Source organism: Peromyscus eremicus, chromosome 3 (genome assembly GCF_949786415.1).
Source record: "Peromyscus eremicus chromosome 3, PerEre_H2_v1, whole genome shotgun sequence".
Classification (NCBI taxonomy): Eukaryota; Metazoa; Chordata; class Mammalia; order Rodentia; family Cricetidae; genus Peromyscus; species Peromyscus eremicus.
Genome location: NC_081418.1, coordinates 80547271 through 80566901, shown reverse-complemented (window position 1 = coordinate 80566901; position 19631 = coordinate 80547271). Strand labels below are relative to the sequence as shown.

The window sequence follows — 19631 nt, the reverse complement described above, 5'->3', positions numbered from 1 at the left end:
AGCTGATTCTTCAGCCCCAGCTAACCAGAACCACAGGATCTTAATTAAAAATAACAAATGACCCTGAAAGAGTCTTTAAACTTCCCTCTGAAACTTCACAATCCAGGCCTCCATCTTTTGCACTGTTCTCAGCGTCTTATCTTCCAAGCTCCTAAAGAACATCCCAGAGAGTTTTTAACACTCAATGGTTCTTCTAGTCCAAAGTCACAAAGTCCTTCCACAATCTTCCCCAAAACATGGTTAGGTCTGTCACAGCAATACCCCACTCCTGGTACCAGATTGTCTTAGGGTTTCTATTGCTGCTACAAAACACAATGACCAAAAAGCAAGTTGGAGAAGAAAGTGTTTATTTGACTTACACTTCCTCATTGTTGTTCATCACTGAAGGAAGTCAGAACAAGAACTCAAACAGGGCAGGATCCTGGAGGCAGGAGTTGATGCAGAGGACAGGGAGGAATACTGCTTACTGGCTTGCTTCCCTGGCTTGCTCAGCTTACTTTCTTATAGAACTCAGGACCACCAGTGCAGGGGTGGCACCACTCACCATGGGCTGGCCCTCTCCCCCTGATCACTAATTGAGAAAATGCCTTACAGTTGGATCTCATGAGGCAGTCTCTCAACTGAGGCCCCTTCCTCTCTGATGACTCTAGCTTGTGTCAAGTTGACACATAAAACTAGCCAGTACAAAAAGCAACAGTAAAATGCTGATGGTTTGTTGTAAGATTCCATGCTTTCTTCTTTCCTTTCCAGTCCTTGCCCTATCACGGACGGACACAGAATTTCCAAAGACAGTTATTTGTGAGAAGAAAGGTTGCTCTTCCCCAACTGCTAATTATCCATTATTTCATCTGAAAGGTAGAGGGTTCTGGTTAGGGAGCAGAATGTAGCCAATGACAGAAAAGAGAGAGTCAGGGGAAGAGAGTTACCAAATTAGAAAGCAGACACAGAAGGGAAAATAGAGTTTTGCTTTCATAAAAGTCTCCCTTATTTTACAGCATTTCTAGTTGCAAATTGAGATAGAAATTATGATTCCAGGGCAACACCCATGAGATTTCATTCTTGGTTCAATCAGCACAGAAGCAGAGCCCTTAGGGAAGAGCTCAGGTAAGTGCAAACTGGTCCAGCTAAGAGTTCACCCTCTAGTCTAGATAGAGCTGTGCTACCTAGTTCAAGTTCTGTTTCTATCATGTGATCCATGTGTTTTTGTGTGTCCATCCATACGTGTCTGTATGAACTTGCATGTGTATGAGTGTGTGTGTGTGTGTGTGTGTGTGTGTGTGTGTGTGTATGGTACATGTGTGTATGTTTGTGTTACAATTTTTAATTTATTTTTGAAAATTTCATACAAATATTTAATGTGGGGGTTTTTATGTCATATATGCACACACTGTATTATGCTGAGACTCACACCCATTATTGTCCATTGCCCACCCAACCTGCTAAACTCCTTTTTTCACATGTATGTGACCCACTGGATTTAATTGAGGTTGCATGCATAAGCATGAGTAGTGTTACTGAAGGTTGAGCAATTTCCCAGTGGCTACACCACTAAGGAAAATGACTCCCCTGCCACAGCAACCCACTAACTATCAACTGCTCCTTAAGGAGGGGTAAGTACTCATGAGTCCCTGCCCTGTCCTTGAGGGAATGTTGATGGGCCTAACCTCACACAAATCTTGTTCAGGTAACCACAGCTACTGTCTCATGATTGCGATTGCCATGTCATTCCAGTGTTTTACAGCACTCTCCCTCATCCTACATTCTTTCTGCTCCCTCTTCCCCATTTTCACTGGGCCTTGAAGTGAAATAGCTGTCCTGTTTAAGACTGATTTTTTTCTTTTTATTTTTTCATTAAGAAAATTTTTATTCATTTTACATACCAACCACAGATCCCCCTCTCATCCCTCCTCCTGCTCCCTCACAGCCTTCCCCCCAAACCACCCCTCATCCCCTCCTCCAAAAAAGCAAAACCTGGTACATTCAGTTGAAGCCCCTCCCCCCTGCATCAAGGGTGAGCAAGGTATCCAACCATAGGTAATTGACTCCAAAAAGCCAGCTCATACACCAGGGATAGATCCTGATCCCACTGCCAGGGGGCCTCTTACACAGACCAAGCTACACAACTGTCTCGATTATGCAGAGGGCCTAGTCTAGTCCCATGTAGGCTCCACAGCTGTTGGTCTAAAGTTTGTGAGCTCCTAGGAGCTTGGTTCGTTTGTCTCTGTAGATTTCCCCATCATGATCTTGATGCCCTTGCTCATAGAATCCCTCTTCTCTCTCTTTGACTGGACTCCTGGAACTCAGCCTGGTGCTTGGCTATGGATCTCTGCATCTGCTTCCATCAGTTATTGGATGAAGGCCCTACGATGGCAGTTAGGGTATTCACCAATCTGATTACTGGTGTGGACCAGCTCAGGGACCCTCTCCACTATTGCTAATAGTCTAAGCTGGGATTGTCCTTGTGGATTCCTGGGAACTTCCCTACCACCTGGTTTTTCCCTATCCCCATGATGTCTCCCTCTATCAAGATATCTCTTTCATTTCTCTCCCACTCTGTAGGACTGATTTTTATATATTTATTTCATATCTTGCCACTTGGTTGAAAATGCTTATCAGCTCCTGGAGTTTTTCTGGTAGAGTCTTTATCTTATGCACTAAATCATATTATCTGCAAATAGGGAAACCTAATTCTTCCTTTCCTAATCAAATTTACTTTCATTTCCTTCTCTTGTCTTATTACTCTAGCTATGACTTTATACTGAATAAAGGTGGGAAAATGACACCCTTGTCTTGTTCATGATCTTAATAGGTTTGCATATATAGCCTTTGTTATGTTGAGAGATTTTTTTTTCTTCATCCCAATATTCTCCTGGACTTTTAAGGCCATTTCTGTATCTATTGCAATGACCACATGATTTCTTTCCTTTGCATGTGTTGAACAATCCCTGAACCACTGGTGTAAAGCCAACTTGATCATTAAGAATGACATTTTTATTGTGTGCCTGTGTTCTGTTTGCAAATATTTTGTTGAAAATTTTGTTCATTTATGTTCATCAGAGAGATTGGTCTATAGTTGGCATTTACTTTTCTTTTGTTGTTTTTATCTGCTTTTGGTATTAGAGTAAATTGGCTTTGTAAAGAGTTTGAAATCCTCCTTTCTCTTCCATTTTTCAGAATAATTTAAGAAACATTGATTGTAGTTCTTCTTTAAAGGCCTTATAGAATTCTGCAATGAGTCCATATGGACCTGGGCTTTTTTTATTACTGCTCCAATTTCATTGCTTGTTATAGGTCTGTTTAACTTAATTCTCTCATCTTGGTTTAACTTTTGTAGGTCATAGAAATCTAAAAATTCATCCATTTCCCTTAGGTTTTTCCAATCTAGTAGGATATAGCTTTTAAAGATATGTCCTTATGATTTTATGCATTTCATCAGTATTTCTTGCAATGTCTTCTTTTCTTCTCCAATGTTATTATTTGAGTCTTTTCTTTCTTTTGGTTAATTTAACTAATGATTTGTTAATATTGCTTATCTTTTCAACTAATCTGTTCTACTGATTCATTTTCTTAATATCTCAATTTTAAAATTTGTTAGATGTTGAAGTAATAGTTGACTATATTAGGCTAAAGAAAACACAGTTTAAGATTAATCTCACCAATTTTCCTTTTTTTAATAGAATATTTTTTATTTATACTTTGAAAATTTCTTACATGTTGTGGTTGTTCGAATAGGAATGGTCCCCGTGGATTGATGTGCTTAAATGGTTAGTCATAGGGAATAGAACTATTAGGAGGTGTGGCCTTATTAGAGTAGATGTTTCTTTGTTGGAGGAGGTGTGTCACTACGCAACAGGCTTTGAGGTCTCAAGCTAGGGCCAGTTTGGCAGTCTCTTCCTGCTGACTTCACATCCGGACATAGAACTCTCAACTACCTCTCCAGCACCATGTCTGCCTGCATGCCACCATGCTTCCCATCATGATGACAATGGACTCTGAACTGTAAGCCAGTCCAATTAAATGTCTTCCTTTATAAGAGTTATAAAGTGGTCATGTTATCTCTTTACAACAATAGAAACCCTAAGACAAGAAGGTGAATACCAGGGACTGGGGTATTATTGTGATATGCCTGACCATGCTTTTGTTTGGAGGAATGTGGATCTGGGGACTTTTGATTAGAAAAGCAGTTGAACACTTTAAATGGGACTTAATGGGACATAATAATAGGAACATGGAAGACAGTGGTGCTGAGGGTGACTTGAACTCTGGCAACCAGGCTCAAGAGGTTTCAGAGGAGAAGAATTTTAGTATGTGGCCTAGAGATGTTCTTGTGATATTTTGGCAAAGAATGTAGCTACTTTTTGCTCTTATTCCAAAAGTCTGCCTGAGGCTAAAGTGAAGAATTCTGGATTAGTTCCATTAGCAGAGGAAATTTCAAAACAGCCTATTATTGACACTATCATGTAGTTACTAGTGTTTACTCTTACGAAGATCTATAATGAAAAAGAGCAAGCTGAGCAAGTGAAAATACAAAAAGGACAGTTCAAAAGGAAAGGGGGCACCAGAAAGTGAAACGGAGCTAAATCCTGTGTTCAAGGAGACAAACAGATGAAAGAAAAGCCTGAGTTAGATAGAATAAAGAGAGCAGTGACTTTAGGGCAAGACCCCATCCAGCTAAGTTTACAACTTGTGAAAAGCAATTAAAGAAAAACTTAGGGCCAGGTCAGATGATCCAGACCCTTAATCCTAGCTCTCCAGAAGCAGAGGCAAGTGGATCTCTACATTCAAGGCCAGCCAGGTCTACAGAGTGAGTTCCAGGACAGCCATGCTTAGGCAATAAAGGAAACCATCAGAAACAAAAAGCTGGTGAAGACATAATTGAACAAGGTGACCACGTTCCAGCCCCAGCAAAGCAGCAACGGCTTTGGCCATGTGTTTCTGAGTTTAGAGACAAGGATAGAAGAAAAGGGATATGGAATCTCCCTCTGCAACGAAGGAAAGCCACTGAGGCCAGATATGTGTCAGGTGTGTCCCTGCTTGGAGGCCTAGAGAGACCATGAGTGAAACTGTAAAGGTGAAGCTTGGATTGTGTTTGAGACCCCAAGATGTTGGAGATGCCAGAACTGTGGGAAACCTGCTGAGGAAAGCTGCTAAAAGGGAGTGGAACCAGCCCAAGAGAAAGAAATAGGTTGCAGTCAACAGAGCTGAAAGGAGTTGGAGATCCAAAGAGCTCTTTGACACCAGTCATGGAGATGCAGGGTTTGAAGTTTGCCCAGCTGGTTTTTGGTCCTGTTTTGGTCCAATATTTCCTCACTGTGCTCCCTTTTGGAATGACAATATATATCCTGTACCATTATATGTTGGAAGTATGTGATCCACTTTTTTATTTTGCTTTTACAGAGATTACAGTAAAAAGATTGCATGAATCTCAGAAGTCTTTGAACTTTGGACTTTCAAATGAGTTTGAGACTGGTATAGATGATGGAGACTTTTGAAGTTGAACTGAATACATTCTTCATTATGTTATGGCTACAAGCTTGTGGGGGTCAAGGAGGGTAATGTGGTAGCTTGAATAGGAATGGCCCCCATAGACTCATGTGCTTGAATGCACAGGGGGTGGCACTATTAGGCGGTGTAGCCTTTTTGGAGTAGGTGTGGCTTTGTTGGAGGAGGTGTGTCACTAGATGGCAGGCTTTGAGGTCTCAGATGCTCAAGCCAGGCCGGGTATGGCAGTCTCTTCCTGCTGCCTTCAGATCTGGATATAAAACTCTCAGCTACCTCTCTCTAGCACCATCTTCCCACCATGATGACAATGGACTAAACCTCTGAACTGTAAGTCAGCCCCAATTAAGTGTTTTCCTTTATAAGAGTTTCTGTGGTCATGGTATCTCTTCACATCAATAGAAACCCTAACTAAGACACATGTAAACAGTGTATCTTGATTTTATCTGTCCTTAAGTCCCCTTTCCTACTTTCCCCAGGCACCCATCACATCTCCCTCCCCACTTCATGTCCTCTCCTTTTTTTTTTAATAACCCAATGAATCCACTTACATTGTTGGCTTGATCTTGTGCAGGTCTTGTGCAGATCACTACAATGAGTACATGAGTGCAATGGCCATGTTGTAGACAGAAGACAGCATTTCACAGTATTTATTCCCATCCTCTAGCTCTTATATTCTTTCTATCTCCTCTTCTGCAGTGTTTACTGAGTCTTGAGCATGTGGTTGATATAGATGTCCCACTTAGATCTGAGTACTCAATATTTTCAGTACTTTGACCAGTTATGAAGCTTTGCTTTAGCTGATGACCACTGCAGAGAGATGCTTCTCTAGACAAGGCTGAGATAGCACTAATATGTATATAAATATTTAGAAGCCAGTTTAACAACACGTTCATTTATCAAGACAACAGTAGTAGGGTCCCTCTAGGGCCTTTGACCTCCCTTAACCATGGGCTTTTGACCAGGTTAACAGTACCAGGCATAAATTCACTCCCATGGAGCAGGCTTCAAACCAAATCCCCAAGTGGTTGGTCACCTCGTAAACTTCAAGTCACTGTTTCATCAGTGGATGTGTCACACCAGCAGGTCAGCATTGTAACATGCAGGGTTTGCTGTAAGTAAACAGCATGGATGGCATTTCTCCAAAGCTGTGTGCTTAGCACCTTCCAACACTAGAACACTGGCCAACAGAGAGGAAGTTTTGGAGTCAATTACAGCTTGATTTCTCTATGTCCCATAATCAAAGTATTGTATGTTTTCCCATTTCGTTCTGGTGGGCAACCAAGAGCAATGACAACAGCCTTCCTTGTTTTGGAAACATCTGGGGCCTCCCTATCCAATAACTCATAGGGATGAATCCTATAACTGGCACTGAGATTTTCATTTAATAAATGTCTTCTATGGAAGCATTGCCACCCATGCAGGGCACCTATGTTCAAGCTCCTTTTAAAAATTACTGTAGATGTAACGGTCTTACTAAATAAGAAACACAGAGCCAAATGCAGAGTTAAAAGCCTAAGAGGTCAGAGCAGTAGCTAAGAGCTGAGACTAAAAACCCTTTCTTACCCTTCTCCGCCGCTGCCGTCCTTCCCCTGAGAAAGAGGCATACTTCCTGTGTGTCTGTCTTTTTATTGACTTTCTGTTCTGCCTTCTTATTGGTTGTAAACCCAACCACATGACCTCCTCGTCACTGTCTGTCTATACAGACCTCCAGGTCTCTATGGTTGGTATTGAGATTAAAGGCGTGTGTCTCCATGCTGGCTGTATCCTTGAACACACAGACTCTGCCTGCCATGTGATCGGATCAAGGGCGTGCGCCGCCGCCGCCACCACCACCACCACCACCACCCGGCTTCTGCTATGGCTTGCTATTAGCTCTGACTCCAGGCAACTTTATTAATTAACATACAAATAAAATCACATTTCAGCACAAATAAAATATCACCATAAATTACTATATTTTTCAATTGCCTACAAAGTAGTGGGCTTCCATGAGAGCTCTTCATACATCTTTAGTTTTAGCTAACCTGCACAAACTCGCTGCTCTCCTCTGTCCCTCTGGTACTATCCCTGCTTAAATCTTTAACCCCAGTATTCTCCCTTCTGCCTCTAGATTATATATGCTCTACTCTTCACATCTCCCTCACATAGACCTTTCAGCTTCCCGAGATCTACAGATACTCCAGACTAAGCATATAAATCTAAAATTTCAAAGCTAAGATTCACATATAAGAGATAATATGCAGCATTTTTCTCTTTGGGCTTACTTTACTTAGTATATTTTTTAGCTCCATCCACTTTCCTACCAATTTCATTTTTCTTTATAGCTGAATAAAATTCCTTTATGCATTTGTACCACATTTTCATTATCCATTCATCAGTTAATAGACATCTATTCCATTTTCTAGCTATTGTAAATAGCACAGCAATGAATATGTATGTGCAAGTTTCTCCATAGGATACAGAACCTTTTGAATCTGTGTCCAGGAGTGGTACTACTGGATCACATAGTAGTTCTATATTTAGCTCTTTGAGAAACCTCCATGTAGACTTCCATAATAGCTGGACAAATTTACACTCCACCATCAGTGAATAAGCATCCCTTTTACCCACATCCCCCCGCAACATTGGTCAAGTTTATGGTTGTTGTTGTTGTTGTTGTTGTTGTTTTCATGATCACAGCCATTCTGAGTAGAAGGGATAGAATCACATAGTACTTTTAGTTGGCATTTCTCTGATAACCAATGATATTAAATATTTTTAATGCTTATTAGCCATTTGTTTATCTTCTTTTAAGAAATCTCATGGTTCTATTGTTGAGTTGTTCATTTTCTTAATGTTTAGTTTCTTTTTGTTTTATTTTGTTTTGTTTTGTTTTTTTAGGTAGAGTCTCTCTATGGAGCCTTGGCTAGCCTGTAACTTGCTCTGTAGACCAGGCTGGCCTCAAATTCACAGAGATCCACCTGCCCCTGCCTTCCATGTGTTAGAGTTAAAGGGGTGCAATACCACACCCCATTCAATGTTGAGTTTCTTGAGTTTTTTGTATATTCTAGGTACTAATCTTCTGTCAGACATATGGCTAGCAAACATTTTCTCCAATTAGATTAGCTGCATTTTCATTTGTTTGACAGCTACACAAAGCTTTTTAATTTCATGAAATCCTAGTTATTTATTATTGGCCATATCTCCTGGGCAACTGGAGTCTTACTCGGAAAATCCTAACCTATGCCTATATCTTGAAGTTTGTTTCTTATTTTCTCCTCTAACATTTTCAGAGTTTTAGGACTTGAGGTCCTTGATCCATTTGATATTATTATTTGTACAAGGTAAGACAAGAATTTAGTTGTTTGTCTTCTGCACATCCAGTTTTCTTAGACTATTGAAGAGGCTGTCTTTTTTTCCAATGTGTATGTATTTTTGGCATCTTAGTCAAAATCTAGGTGATTGTACTTACATGGACTTGTGCCTGGGTCCTCTATTCTTTTTCTTATAAAAAAATATTTTTAATTATTTATATGTGTGTGTGTATGTGTGTGTGTGTGTGAGAGAGAGAGAGAGAGGGAGAGGGAGAGGGAGAAGGAGGGGGATGGGGATGGGGAGGGGGAGGGGGAGAGGGAGAGGACTATAATGTTCACAGAGGCCAGAAAAAAAGCTTCAGATCCCTTGGAGCTAGAGTTATAGGTGGTTGTAAGCTACCCACATGAGTGTTAGAAATAGAACTTGGGTCCTTTGCAAGAGAAGTATGTGCTATTATCTACTGGCATCTACTTGGATCCTCTATTCTATTCTGTTGATATATATGCCTGGTTTTGTGTCAACGCCATGCTGTTTTTATTAGTATGGCTCTATAATATAGCTTAAAATCAGATACAGTGATGCCTTGAGCAGTCTTCTTTTTGCCTAGGATTGTTTTGGCTGTCCAAGGTCTCTTGTACTTCCATAAGAATTCCAAGTTTTTTTTTCTATTTCTGTGAAGAATGTGAATGGAATTTTTATTGGGATTGCATTTAATCTGTAGGTTGCTTTTGGGAAGATGACCATTTTTACATCATTGGATCTTCTAACTCATGAGCATGGGAAGCCTATCCATCTTCTAGATCAGTGGTTCTCAACCTTCCTAAGGCTGTGACCCTTTAATACAATTCCTTATGTTGTGGTGACCCCCAACCATTAAATTATTTTTGTTGCTGTTTCACAACTGCAATTTTGCTACTGTTATGTATCATAATGTAAATATCTGATATGCAAGATATCTGATATGTAACCCATGTGAAAGGGTCTTTTGGTCCCAAGGGGTCATTACCCATGCGTTGAGAACCACTGCTCCAGTGTCCTTTTCAATCCCTTTCTTAAGTGTTTTAAAGTTTCTTCTATGGGGCCAATGAGGTGGCTTTAGAGGGTGCCTATTGCTAAGCCTGATGGCTTTAGTTTAATTGCTGGAACCCCATGTTAGAGAAAAAACTGATGTCTACAAGTTGAGCTCTGGCCACCACACATAAACTGTGGTATGCTCAACCAATACTACACAGGCTTGTACATACACAGACACACAATAAATAAATAAAATTTAATCTAAAAAAAATGTAGTCGAGCACTGGTGGCACACACCTTTAACCCTAGCACTTGGGAGGCAGAGGCGGGCAGATTTCTAGGAGTTCGAGGCTAGCCTAGTCTACAGAGCTAGTTCCTGGACATTCAGGTCTGCTACACAGAGAAACCCTGTTTAAAAAATATCAAGGGAAAAAAATTAAAGTTTTCATTATAGAAATTTTTCATATCCTTAATTTATTCCTTAGTTTTAGAATATCGTGAGCGAGATTATTCCCATTATTTCTTTTTCAGTTTACTCATCTTTGATACAGAAGAAATCTAATGACTTTTGTGTGTCACTTTTGTATCCTGCCAATTTGATGAGTGGTTTTTTTTTTTTGGTTTTTTTTTTGGTTTTTTTGGTTTGTGGAGACAGGGTTTCTCTGTGTAGCTTTGTGCCTTTCCTGGGACTCTCTTGGTAGCCCAGGCTGGCCTCGAACTCACAGAGATCCGCCTGGCTCTGCCTCCCGAGTGCTGGGATTAAAGGCGTGCGCCACCACCGCCCGGCATTTGATGAGTGTTTATCAGTTCTGAATGTCTTCTGGTAAGATCTTTAGGGTCTCTATGTAAACAGTTGTATCATCTGCAAATAGAGATACCTTGACTTCTTCCTTTCCTATTTGTACCCCTTTTATTTCTTTTTCTTGTCTTATTGTTTTAGCTAGTACTTCTAGTACTATGCCAAATAAGAGCAGATTAAGTAGACACGCTTACTTGTTCCTGTTAGTGGGAAACTTTGGATCTTTCTCACTTTGAATACAATGCTGTCTATGGGTATGTCTTACATAAACCCTGCATCATTTTAGATATGTCGTTTCCATTTCAAATTTCTTCAGAGCTTCTAACATGAAAGGACGCTGGATTTTGTCAGTGCTTTTTTTTGCCTTCATGGAAGTGACTTGTGGTTTCTGTCCTCAACTCCTTTTATATAATTTGTAACAGTTATTGAACCATTCCTGAATTTCTGGAATAAATTGTAATTGATCAAGGTGAATGCTCTTTTTTATATGTTCTTGAATTTGATTTGCAACATAGTTTCTTTGTATTGTGCTTGTTTTTATTTTATTAACTTTTGCACCAATCCTAATTATTTCTTCCTGTCTGCTGCTTGAGGTTTGGTTTGTTCTTATTATTCTAAATCCTTGAAATTTATTGTTAAATTATGTATTTGAATTTCTCCAATTTTTTAATGTAGGTATTTAAAACTACAAACTTCCCTCTTGGGATCACCTTCATTGTATTCTATACATTTTGGTGTTTTATTTGTGTGTGTGTGTGTGTGTGTGTGTTTGTATGTGTGTATACATATATATGTATACATGTGTGTATGTATGCATGTATATATTTGTTGTTGTTGTTTTATTTTAATATTTATTCATTTATTTAACATCCCAACCACAGTTTCCTCTCCCTCCTCTCCTTTCTGTCTCTCACCCCCCCTCCCTGCACCCACCATCCACTCCTTCTCTGTTTCTGTTCAGAAATGGACAGATATCCCATAGATATTGACAAAAGATGTCATATCAAGTTGAAGTTAGACTAAGCACCTCACCTTTTATTAAGGCTGGGCAAGGCAGTATGAGGAATAGGGTCCCAAAAGTCAGCAAAAGAGTCAGATACAGTCCCTGCTCCCAGTTAGGAGTCCCACAAGAAGACAAAGCTTCACAACTGTCACATATATGCAGAGGGCCTGGGTCAGTCCCATGCAGCCTTCCTGGTCATCGGTTCAGTCTCTGTGAGCTCCTGTGAGCCCAGATTAGTTGAAACTGTGGGTTTTCTTATGATGTCCTTAACTCCTCTGGTTCCCACAATCCTTCCTTCCTCTCTTCAGCAGAATTCCCCAAGTTCAGCCTAATGTTTGGCTGTAGATCTCTGCATCTGATTCCATCAGTTGCTGGATGAAGCCTCTCTGAAGACTACTGGGGTAGGCACTAATCTACGAGTATAGCCGAGTATCATTAGGCATCATTACATTGACTTTTTTTTCTCTAGTCATGTTTGGTTCTATTCTAGGTCTCTGGGTCATCCAGCCTCTGGGTCCTGGTGCTTCAGGCAGTGTCAGGGGTGGTCTTACTCTTGTGGCATGGGTCTCAGGGTGGACCAGTCTTTGGTGGGCCACTCCCACAATTTCTGCACCACTGTTACCCCAGCACACCCCGTAGGCAGGACAGACTGTAGGTCGAAGGCTGTGTCACTGGGTGGGTGTCCCAATCCCTCCAATGGAAGTCTTTCCTGGTCACAGGAGATGGCCAGTTTAGGCTATGTATCTACTATGTATCTCCCCTTTCCAGTTGACTCTTTCAGTATTCTCCCCTCATCCCACCCTACCTGATCCCTTGTGCTCCCATCTCCACCCACTCCCAGTCCACCTATGAAATCTCTTCTATAATTTGAAATATATCTTTACAAGTTTTTCAGGCTTTTTGTTCTTGTTTTGTTTTGTTTTGTTTTTTTTTTAATTTTTATTTTGCAATACAATTCAGTTCTACATATCAGCCACAGATTCCCTTGTTCTCCCCCCTCCCGCCCCCCTCACCTTCCCCCCAGCCTGCCCCCCATTCCAATCTCCTCCAGGGCAAAGCCTTCCCCACAGACTGAGATCAACCTGGTGCACTCAGTCCAGGTAGGTCCAGTCCCCTCCTCCCATGCTGAGCCAAGGGACCCTGCATAGGCCCCAGGTTTCAAACAGCCAACTCATGCAATGAGCACAGGACCCGGTCCCACTGCCTGGATGCCTCCCAAACAGATCAGGCCAATCAACTGTCTCACCTACTCAGAGGGCCTGATCCAGTTGGTGACCCCTCAGCCATTGGTTCATATTTCATGTGTTTCCGTTTGTTTGGCTATTTGTCTCTGTGCTTTATCCGACCTTGGTCTCAACAATTCTCTCTCATATAAACCCTCCTCATTCTCGCTAATTGGACTCCCAGAGATCCACCTGGGGCCTAGTCATGGATCTCTGCCTCCAGATCCATCAGTAGTTGGATGAGGTTTCTAGCACGACAATTAGGGTGTTTGGCCATCCCATCACCAGAGTAGGTCAGTTCGGATTGTCTCTCGACCATTGCCAGCAGTCTGTTGTGGGGGTATCTTTGTGGATTTCTGTGGGCCTCTCTAGCACTTTGTTTCTTCCTATTCTCATGTGGTCTTCATTTACCATGGTCTCCTATTCCTTGTTCTCCCTCTCTGTTTTTGATCCAGCTGGGATCTCCCACTCACCCAAGCTCTCTTTCCCTCGACCCTCGCCCTTCACTACCCCCACTCCTTTTGTTTTGAGACAGGCTTTTGGGCTGGAGAGATGGCTAGTGGTTAAGGGCACTGGCTGCTTTTCCAGAGGTCTTGAGTTCAATTCCCAGCAATCCCATGGTGGCTCATAGCCATCTATAATGAGATCTGGTGCCCTCTTCTGGCTTGTAGGCATACATGCAGGACATATACATATATATAATTTTTAAAAGGTCTAGGATTTAAAAAAAAAAATAAGACAAAGTTTCTCTGTTTAGCCCTGGCTATCCTGGAACTCACTCTGTAGACCAGGCTGACCTCAAACTCAGATTTTCCTGCCTCTGACTCCCAAGTGCTGGGATTAAAGGCATGCACCACCACTGCCTGGCTCTTGTTTCTGGTTTTTAAAGTTTCTATGTTTGCTATGCCTTTGGCACAGCATTCTTCTCCTTCCTTTATTCCCATAGTGCATAATTTGGCCACCTGAAAGTATCACAAAGATCTCACATGTCTGTTCCAATGTTTGTAAAAGTTTACCAATAGGGCTGAAGAGATGGTTCAGTGTTTTTAAGAGTACTTGTTGCTCTTGCAGAGAAAATGGGTTCAGTTCCCAGCACCCACGTGGTGGCTTACAACCATCTGTAACTACAGTTTCAGGGAATCCATACCCTCTTCTGACCTCCCTGGGCACCAGGCATGCATGTGATATACATAGTGTACGTACACACATGCAAGCAAACACTCAGTAAAATAAATGAACAAGTCTTTAAAATGTCATTGATTTCTTTAATTGAAGGATCCAGTCCTTTCATTGTCTTCTAACCCTGATACTCCATTCTCTGCATGGTCCATTTTACTGGTGAGGTTTTTCCACTGAATTTCTTTTTATCTGACTTACTTAACTTTTCATTTTTATACATTTCAGGTTGCTTCTTTCCCAATATTTCTATTTCTTCATTGAACTTATTTTTGTATCCTGAATTGACTTCTTTATTTTATTCAAGCTGTTTGTACAAACAAATTCTCTTGGAATTCATTTAGGAGTTTATTTCAGTCCTCTTCAAATTAGTTTTAGAGTTTATTTATGTCCTCTTTGAATCCTTTGAACATATTTATAATTCTTTGGGCCACTTTGTCTGGAAATTCACCTAAGTTGCTCTCACTAGGGACCATCACTATGGGATTGGCCATTTGGAGAGGAGACATATTGTCTTGGTTTTTTGAGTTGGGATTTCTACATCTGGAACTGTTCACTGGTTTTCTTTTTGTTTGAGTGTCTAGCCTACCTGTGTTGGGTGACTGTTTGGATCCATGCTTGGAATTAACCCAGCTTCTCTGGTTTGGGGTCAGCTATGCTGCCTCAAGTTCATTCGTGGAAACACACAGTACTGGTATGTGGTAGGGTAGCTGAGGTGGCACCAGCTTGTCTAGAAGGGGCACGACCTCTTCTAGAAGTGGGTAACCTGTATAAGTTGGCAAGGGAGATGCCTGAGTAGTGGGAGTGACCTCTGACCTCATGAGCTAGCACTCAGTGTGATTCTGCAGTATCAAAGAGACAGGGTGCCAGAGTCAGCTGTGATGCTAGCCTTTCGCCTGATGAACCCATGGGATCTCTATGCAGTTCTGTGGTAGGGTGGTGGGGTGTCAGGGTCATCAAAAGTGCTGGCCTTTGATCTGATGAACAAGTTCACTCGCTACCTGGTTCTAGGGCAGCTGAGGATGAGGTGCTAGAGTGTCAGCTTCTGACCTGAAAAGCAGGCCAGATCTCCATGTGGTGTCTGGGGAGATGCTGAAGTTTTGGGTCAGAAGGGGCACTGGCCACTGACCAGACAAGCACATGGCTTCTCTACATGGTTTCGCATGGCTGGGGGTTGGGGTTCTGGGAACAACAAGGGTGCTGGGTGCTGACCTAATGAACTAGGTTCTCCATTCAGTTCTGTGGCGGTAGAGGGACATGCCAGGGCTGGCAGGAGTGCTAACCTCTGACCTCATGAGCAAGCAGGACTCTCTGTGTGGTTCTGTTGCAGCTGCATGGTGGGGTACCTCACGTGTTCTTGGGCAAGGTGTTTAGCCTCCCTGGACATACTTTCCTCATAAGCAAACTTAAGATAATACTAGTGTATAGCACACGAGGCTACCATAAAGATTCACAAGGTAATTATGAAAGTCAGGGCCACATTCCTGTTACTAGGCATGCATTGTGCAAACCCGTAAGGATACAAAGGTGAACTGATAGTCTTCAGGGGAGGGGAGAATAAAAAACATCAAAGATTTCAGTGGAGTGATGTTTAAAACTTGAAATCAAAATTAGAACACAGTTGGCATGCGCCTGTAGTCCCAACTACTAACGAGGCTGCAGTAGGGGGATCATTAAGCCTCAGAACTTAAGGCTAGCCTTGGTAACGTAGAGAGACCATCTCAGGAAAGCAAACAATGAGCACTTCTTGCTATTTCTCCACTTTGTACTGGGGTTGATGAATGTAAGTCATGATTCCAAAATGAAATACTCAGTTTGTGTGTCAAGGGAGGGGTTCTTGTTTTGTTGTCGTTTTACATTTATTTATTTTTTGTCATGTGCACGTGACATTGACAGTATGGATATCTGTTCTCTCCTCCCACCATGTGCATTTCAAAACTTGAACTCAAGTCATCAGGCTTTCCAGCAAATGCCTTTACCCACTGGGCCGTCCTGCCAGCCCAGTATTCAGTTTTCAACTCACAAACTATATGGACTTTGTGATCAGGTCGGACATTAGAAATTTCATAGAGAGCTAAAGGATAAGCCAGGAGTTTTTATTATCCTTATTTTGAAAATAGTGATATTATGTCTCAGAGTGATAAAGTATCTCTGTGCAATAGATGTTACACAGAGAAGTGAGAAAATCAAAGGTCCTTCCTACTAAGAATCGAGGGTGGGGATACAGTTCAGGGCAAAAAGCACGTAGTAGCATGCACAGGGCCTGTATTCAATGGCCAGCATCAACCATGCACAAACCCAGCAACAATCCAAAGCTGAAATGAAAGGACAGGAGAGCTGTGACTAACACATTCAATGCCTGAGCTTCCAAAGGGGTCTTGATGACCGCTGCTCTTCTTTGACATAAGCAAAACTCTAATGGCCTTCCCTTTCTGTCATTAGAGGCAGTGTTCTGGCTGCCGTACCACATAGCCACGTAGTATTTCTTCTTTTCATTGTTTGTACTCAGTGCTACTAGAAGGGATCCAAATGTCAGAAACCCTGCCAGGATCGGCAACTGCACCTTCCAGATAACACCCCTCCCTGACATCCCCCAGGGGGCGCTCTATAAACTCATCCGTCTTCTCTCTGGGTATGGCTTGAGGTAGTTACTCAGCTGCTCGAAGACTGGGCTCGTGCCTCAGAAAGGGAAGAGAAAAGAGCTACACATGACAAGGAATGTAAAGCTCGTGATTAACAAACTGTTATTTTCTCCCTTATCACCTTCTCAAATGAGTAGCACTGGACTACGACTGTTTATCTGCAGTCAGTCGGTTGGTCAGGATGGCTATCTTCAGAGTTCACTGCTTGTCTCCCGTGACTCAGAGCCTTCTGGCACTTGGAGAAAAACTCCTGTCTCCACCCTTCCCAAATTGCTAAAGTCATGCCTTCTGTTGACGCCGTGTGTCAGAATGCATCATAACCCCACGGCTGGAGAAGGTGCTTTGCAACTTTGAGCTGAGAGGGTGACTGGGATTCCATCTATAAATTGCAGCAGCCTGAACCTCCTCCCTGCCTCAGGCCTGAGGAGCACCACACATCATGGCAGAGGGAGAAAAACACTATAGATAAAAAGCAGGTACTGGTTACAGAAAGGCATCCCCTCAGCTGTCTCTCACTCCGTCTTTCCCTGACAGCCTTATAGGTTCAGCAAAAAATGTATCTAACATAGACAGTCCCAATTTCTCCCCACCAAGTTACTCCTCAGAAGTTAACTGCTCATATTGCCCCCCATTCCTGCCAGAAGATGGCTTCCCTGACAAGTGTTGGTTCCATCTATGTTGTTTTTCTCCTTTGATGAAGGCCACGTTTATTAATATGATGTTTGTTAGAACATCAGACTTGAAAAAACATTTGTGTAGCTGGGTGTAGTGGCACGTACCTATAATCCCAGGGGCAGGAGCACTAACAAAAGTTTGAGGTCAGCCTGGTTTATGTAATTAGTTCTAAGCCAGCTAGAGCCTCACAGTGAGATCCTGTCTCAAAAAAAAAAAAAAAAAAAAAAAAAGCAAATACTTAAGTAATCCTCACAAGAGTCAATGAGATTGATTGTAATGAATGTAATGGACACCTGAAAAGATAACTTCAGGGAGTTGCTGAGTATTCTCCCAAGGTTCCACAGCAGCATCGTACACTGGACCTGGCTAAGATCTAGTTTAAGGACTCGTGGACCAAAAGTTTCCCCCAACAGACTTGCATTAACTAAGCTCTGGAAGTGGCAATATAGAGAGCTGAGAGCTCATTGATTAACTACAATAAGAATGTAGCTACTGGTCCAATCAGAAGACTTGACTCAGCAAATCAGAACATTCTCTCTCCGGTACTAAATGTCTCAGAATCCAAATTATAATCAAGAAGGCAGCTTATTCACTTAAAGTTAAAGAATTGAAGTGTGCCAGATGTTCATGTCCAAATTCTTCTGACAGATAAACCACATAGGAAACCAAATTATTCAGCCTCTTGGTAATCAAGGAACCAGAACAAGGGCACTTGCTGGTCCTCAGGGGATCTCCCAGTAAACAGTTTCCTGCTGTGAACAAATGGCTGTGCCCAGAAAACTATGCCACTTAAATATGTTAGCCAAGCCTTCTTAATGCAGTAGGCAGGGATGGGCACTGCCAGGGTTAGGCTTCACAACTCTTCAGGTCTGTGCTTGCGTTTGTCATGGCCATTGTACAAAACAAGAGAAAAATAACAGTTTCTGCTTACTTTGTGGCTTTGTTCCCAAATGATCTCAATCAGAACTTGGCAGTTTGGAACTAGGTTCCTAGCACAGATGCCTAATTGAAGTCCCTAAGGATCATTTTACTAGTTTAGCTCCCGAAAGTGGTAGTTTTAATGTTTTAAGCAGCCTGGCACTTTCTATATTTAAAAAGGCACCCTCACCAGGTGGTAGTGGAACACATCTTTAATCCCAGCATTCAGGAGGCAGGGACAGGTGGATCTCTGAGTCTGAAGCCAGTCTAGGGCTACACAGAGAAACCCTGTCTCAAAAAACAAACGAACAAAAAGGCACCCTCTCCTTATCCCCCCACCCACGCCCATGCCTTCCCTGAAAGCGTGTCTCTCTGTGAGTCTCTCTCTGCGAATGTGTCTCTCTGTGTGTCCCTCTGAGTGTCTCTGTGACTAGGTCTCTGTGACGTGTCTCTCTGTGAGTATATTTCAGAAGTTTAAAAACAAAAACCCAGAGGAACTGAGTGCCTGTCCCAAGATCTGAGTGATGGTAAATTCGAAGCTCAGAGCCAGTGCTTCTACAGTCAGATTCCATAGTTCTCCCATTAGTTTTATTTACCGTGGGGAAGCTTTGTTCTGAAGAAAGAAAACTCAATGTGTTTTAAAGAGTTATCTTTTTAAAGTGCTAACCTTTTAAAAAAAAAAAAAAACTAAATAGAAGGTGTGAGGATGTGAATCACTGAATGGAAGTGTGGAGATGGGAAGACATAAATTAAAAACTCACTAAGATAGAGTGACCTGCAGCCGGGACAGGTGGTCCAGGCATGAAGAGCATCCAAGATCTTGTCTGGGAGTAAGGGTATGTGCATATGCTTTCTTGCAGAGTCTGAGTCCATCAGAGGCAAGGGGGGAAATCCTCTGCTATCAGGTGACCTTACAGGAGGTGACAGGGGAAATGACACTGGAGAATAGTACAAATCACACCTCCTGGACTGGGGTCATTCCTGGAACCGGGGCTTGGACTGCATCCCTGTCTGCAACCAATTCGAAAGGCACTTCTGCGCCCACTCGCATTACCATAGTGGACCTGTGCGGCACCGGTAAGTACCCAGTCACCTTAACACTGCCCGTGGGAAACTGTCTCCCTCACCTTTTTTCTCTGGCAGCTGCAGGCCAGAGCCTGGTGTGAGGAGCCAAGAGTTTAGACTTTGGAGTCAACAGCTCTCTTTTCCTGTTACCCTGGAGATGACCTTGAGCAAATGAATTAAAATGAACCCTCTGTGCTTCAATTTCTTTCTAAGATGGAAATTATAGTTACTGTCTTGCAAATCACTATAAGATTATAATCTTACATATAAGTGTTAGTAAAGTTACATTAGAGTAGTGTTTTCCAATTAGACTAACTTTT

General features: G+C 42.1%; 1 protein-coding gene across 1 annotated transcript in view; it reads left to right on the top strand.

Moving 5' to 3' along the window:
- Positions 1 to 19631, top strand: part of Il12rb2 (interleukin 12 receptor subunit beta 2) — a 69234-nt gene that overhangs the window by 24235 nt on the left and 25368 nt on the right. Inside the window, exon 8 of the mRNA XM_059257055.1 lies at positions 19107 to 19323. Within this exon, the coding sequence (XP_059113038.1) occupies positions 19107 to 19323 (217 nt within the window). The remainder of the gene's footprint in view (positions 1 to 19106; positions 19324 to 19631) is intronic.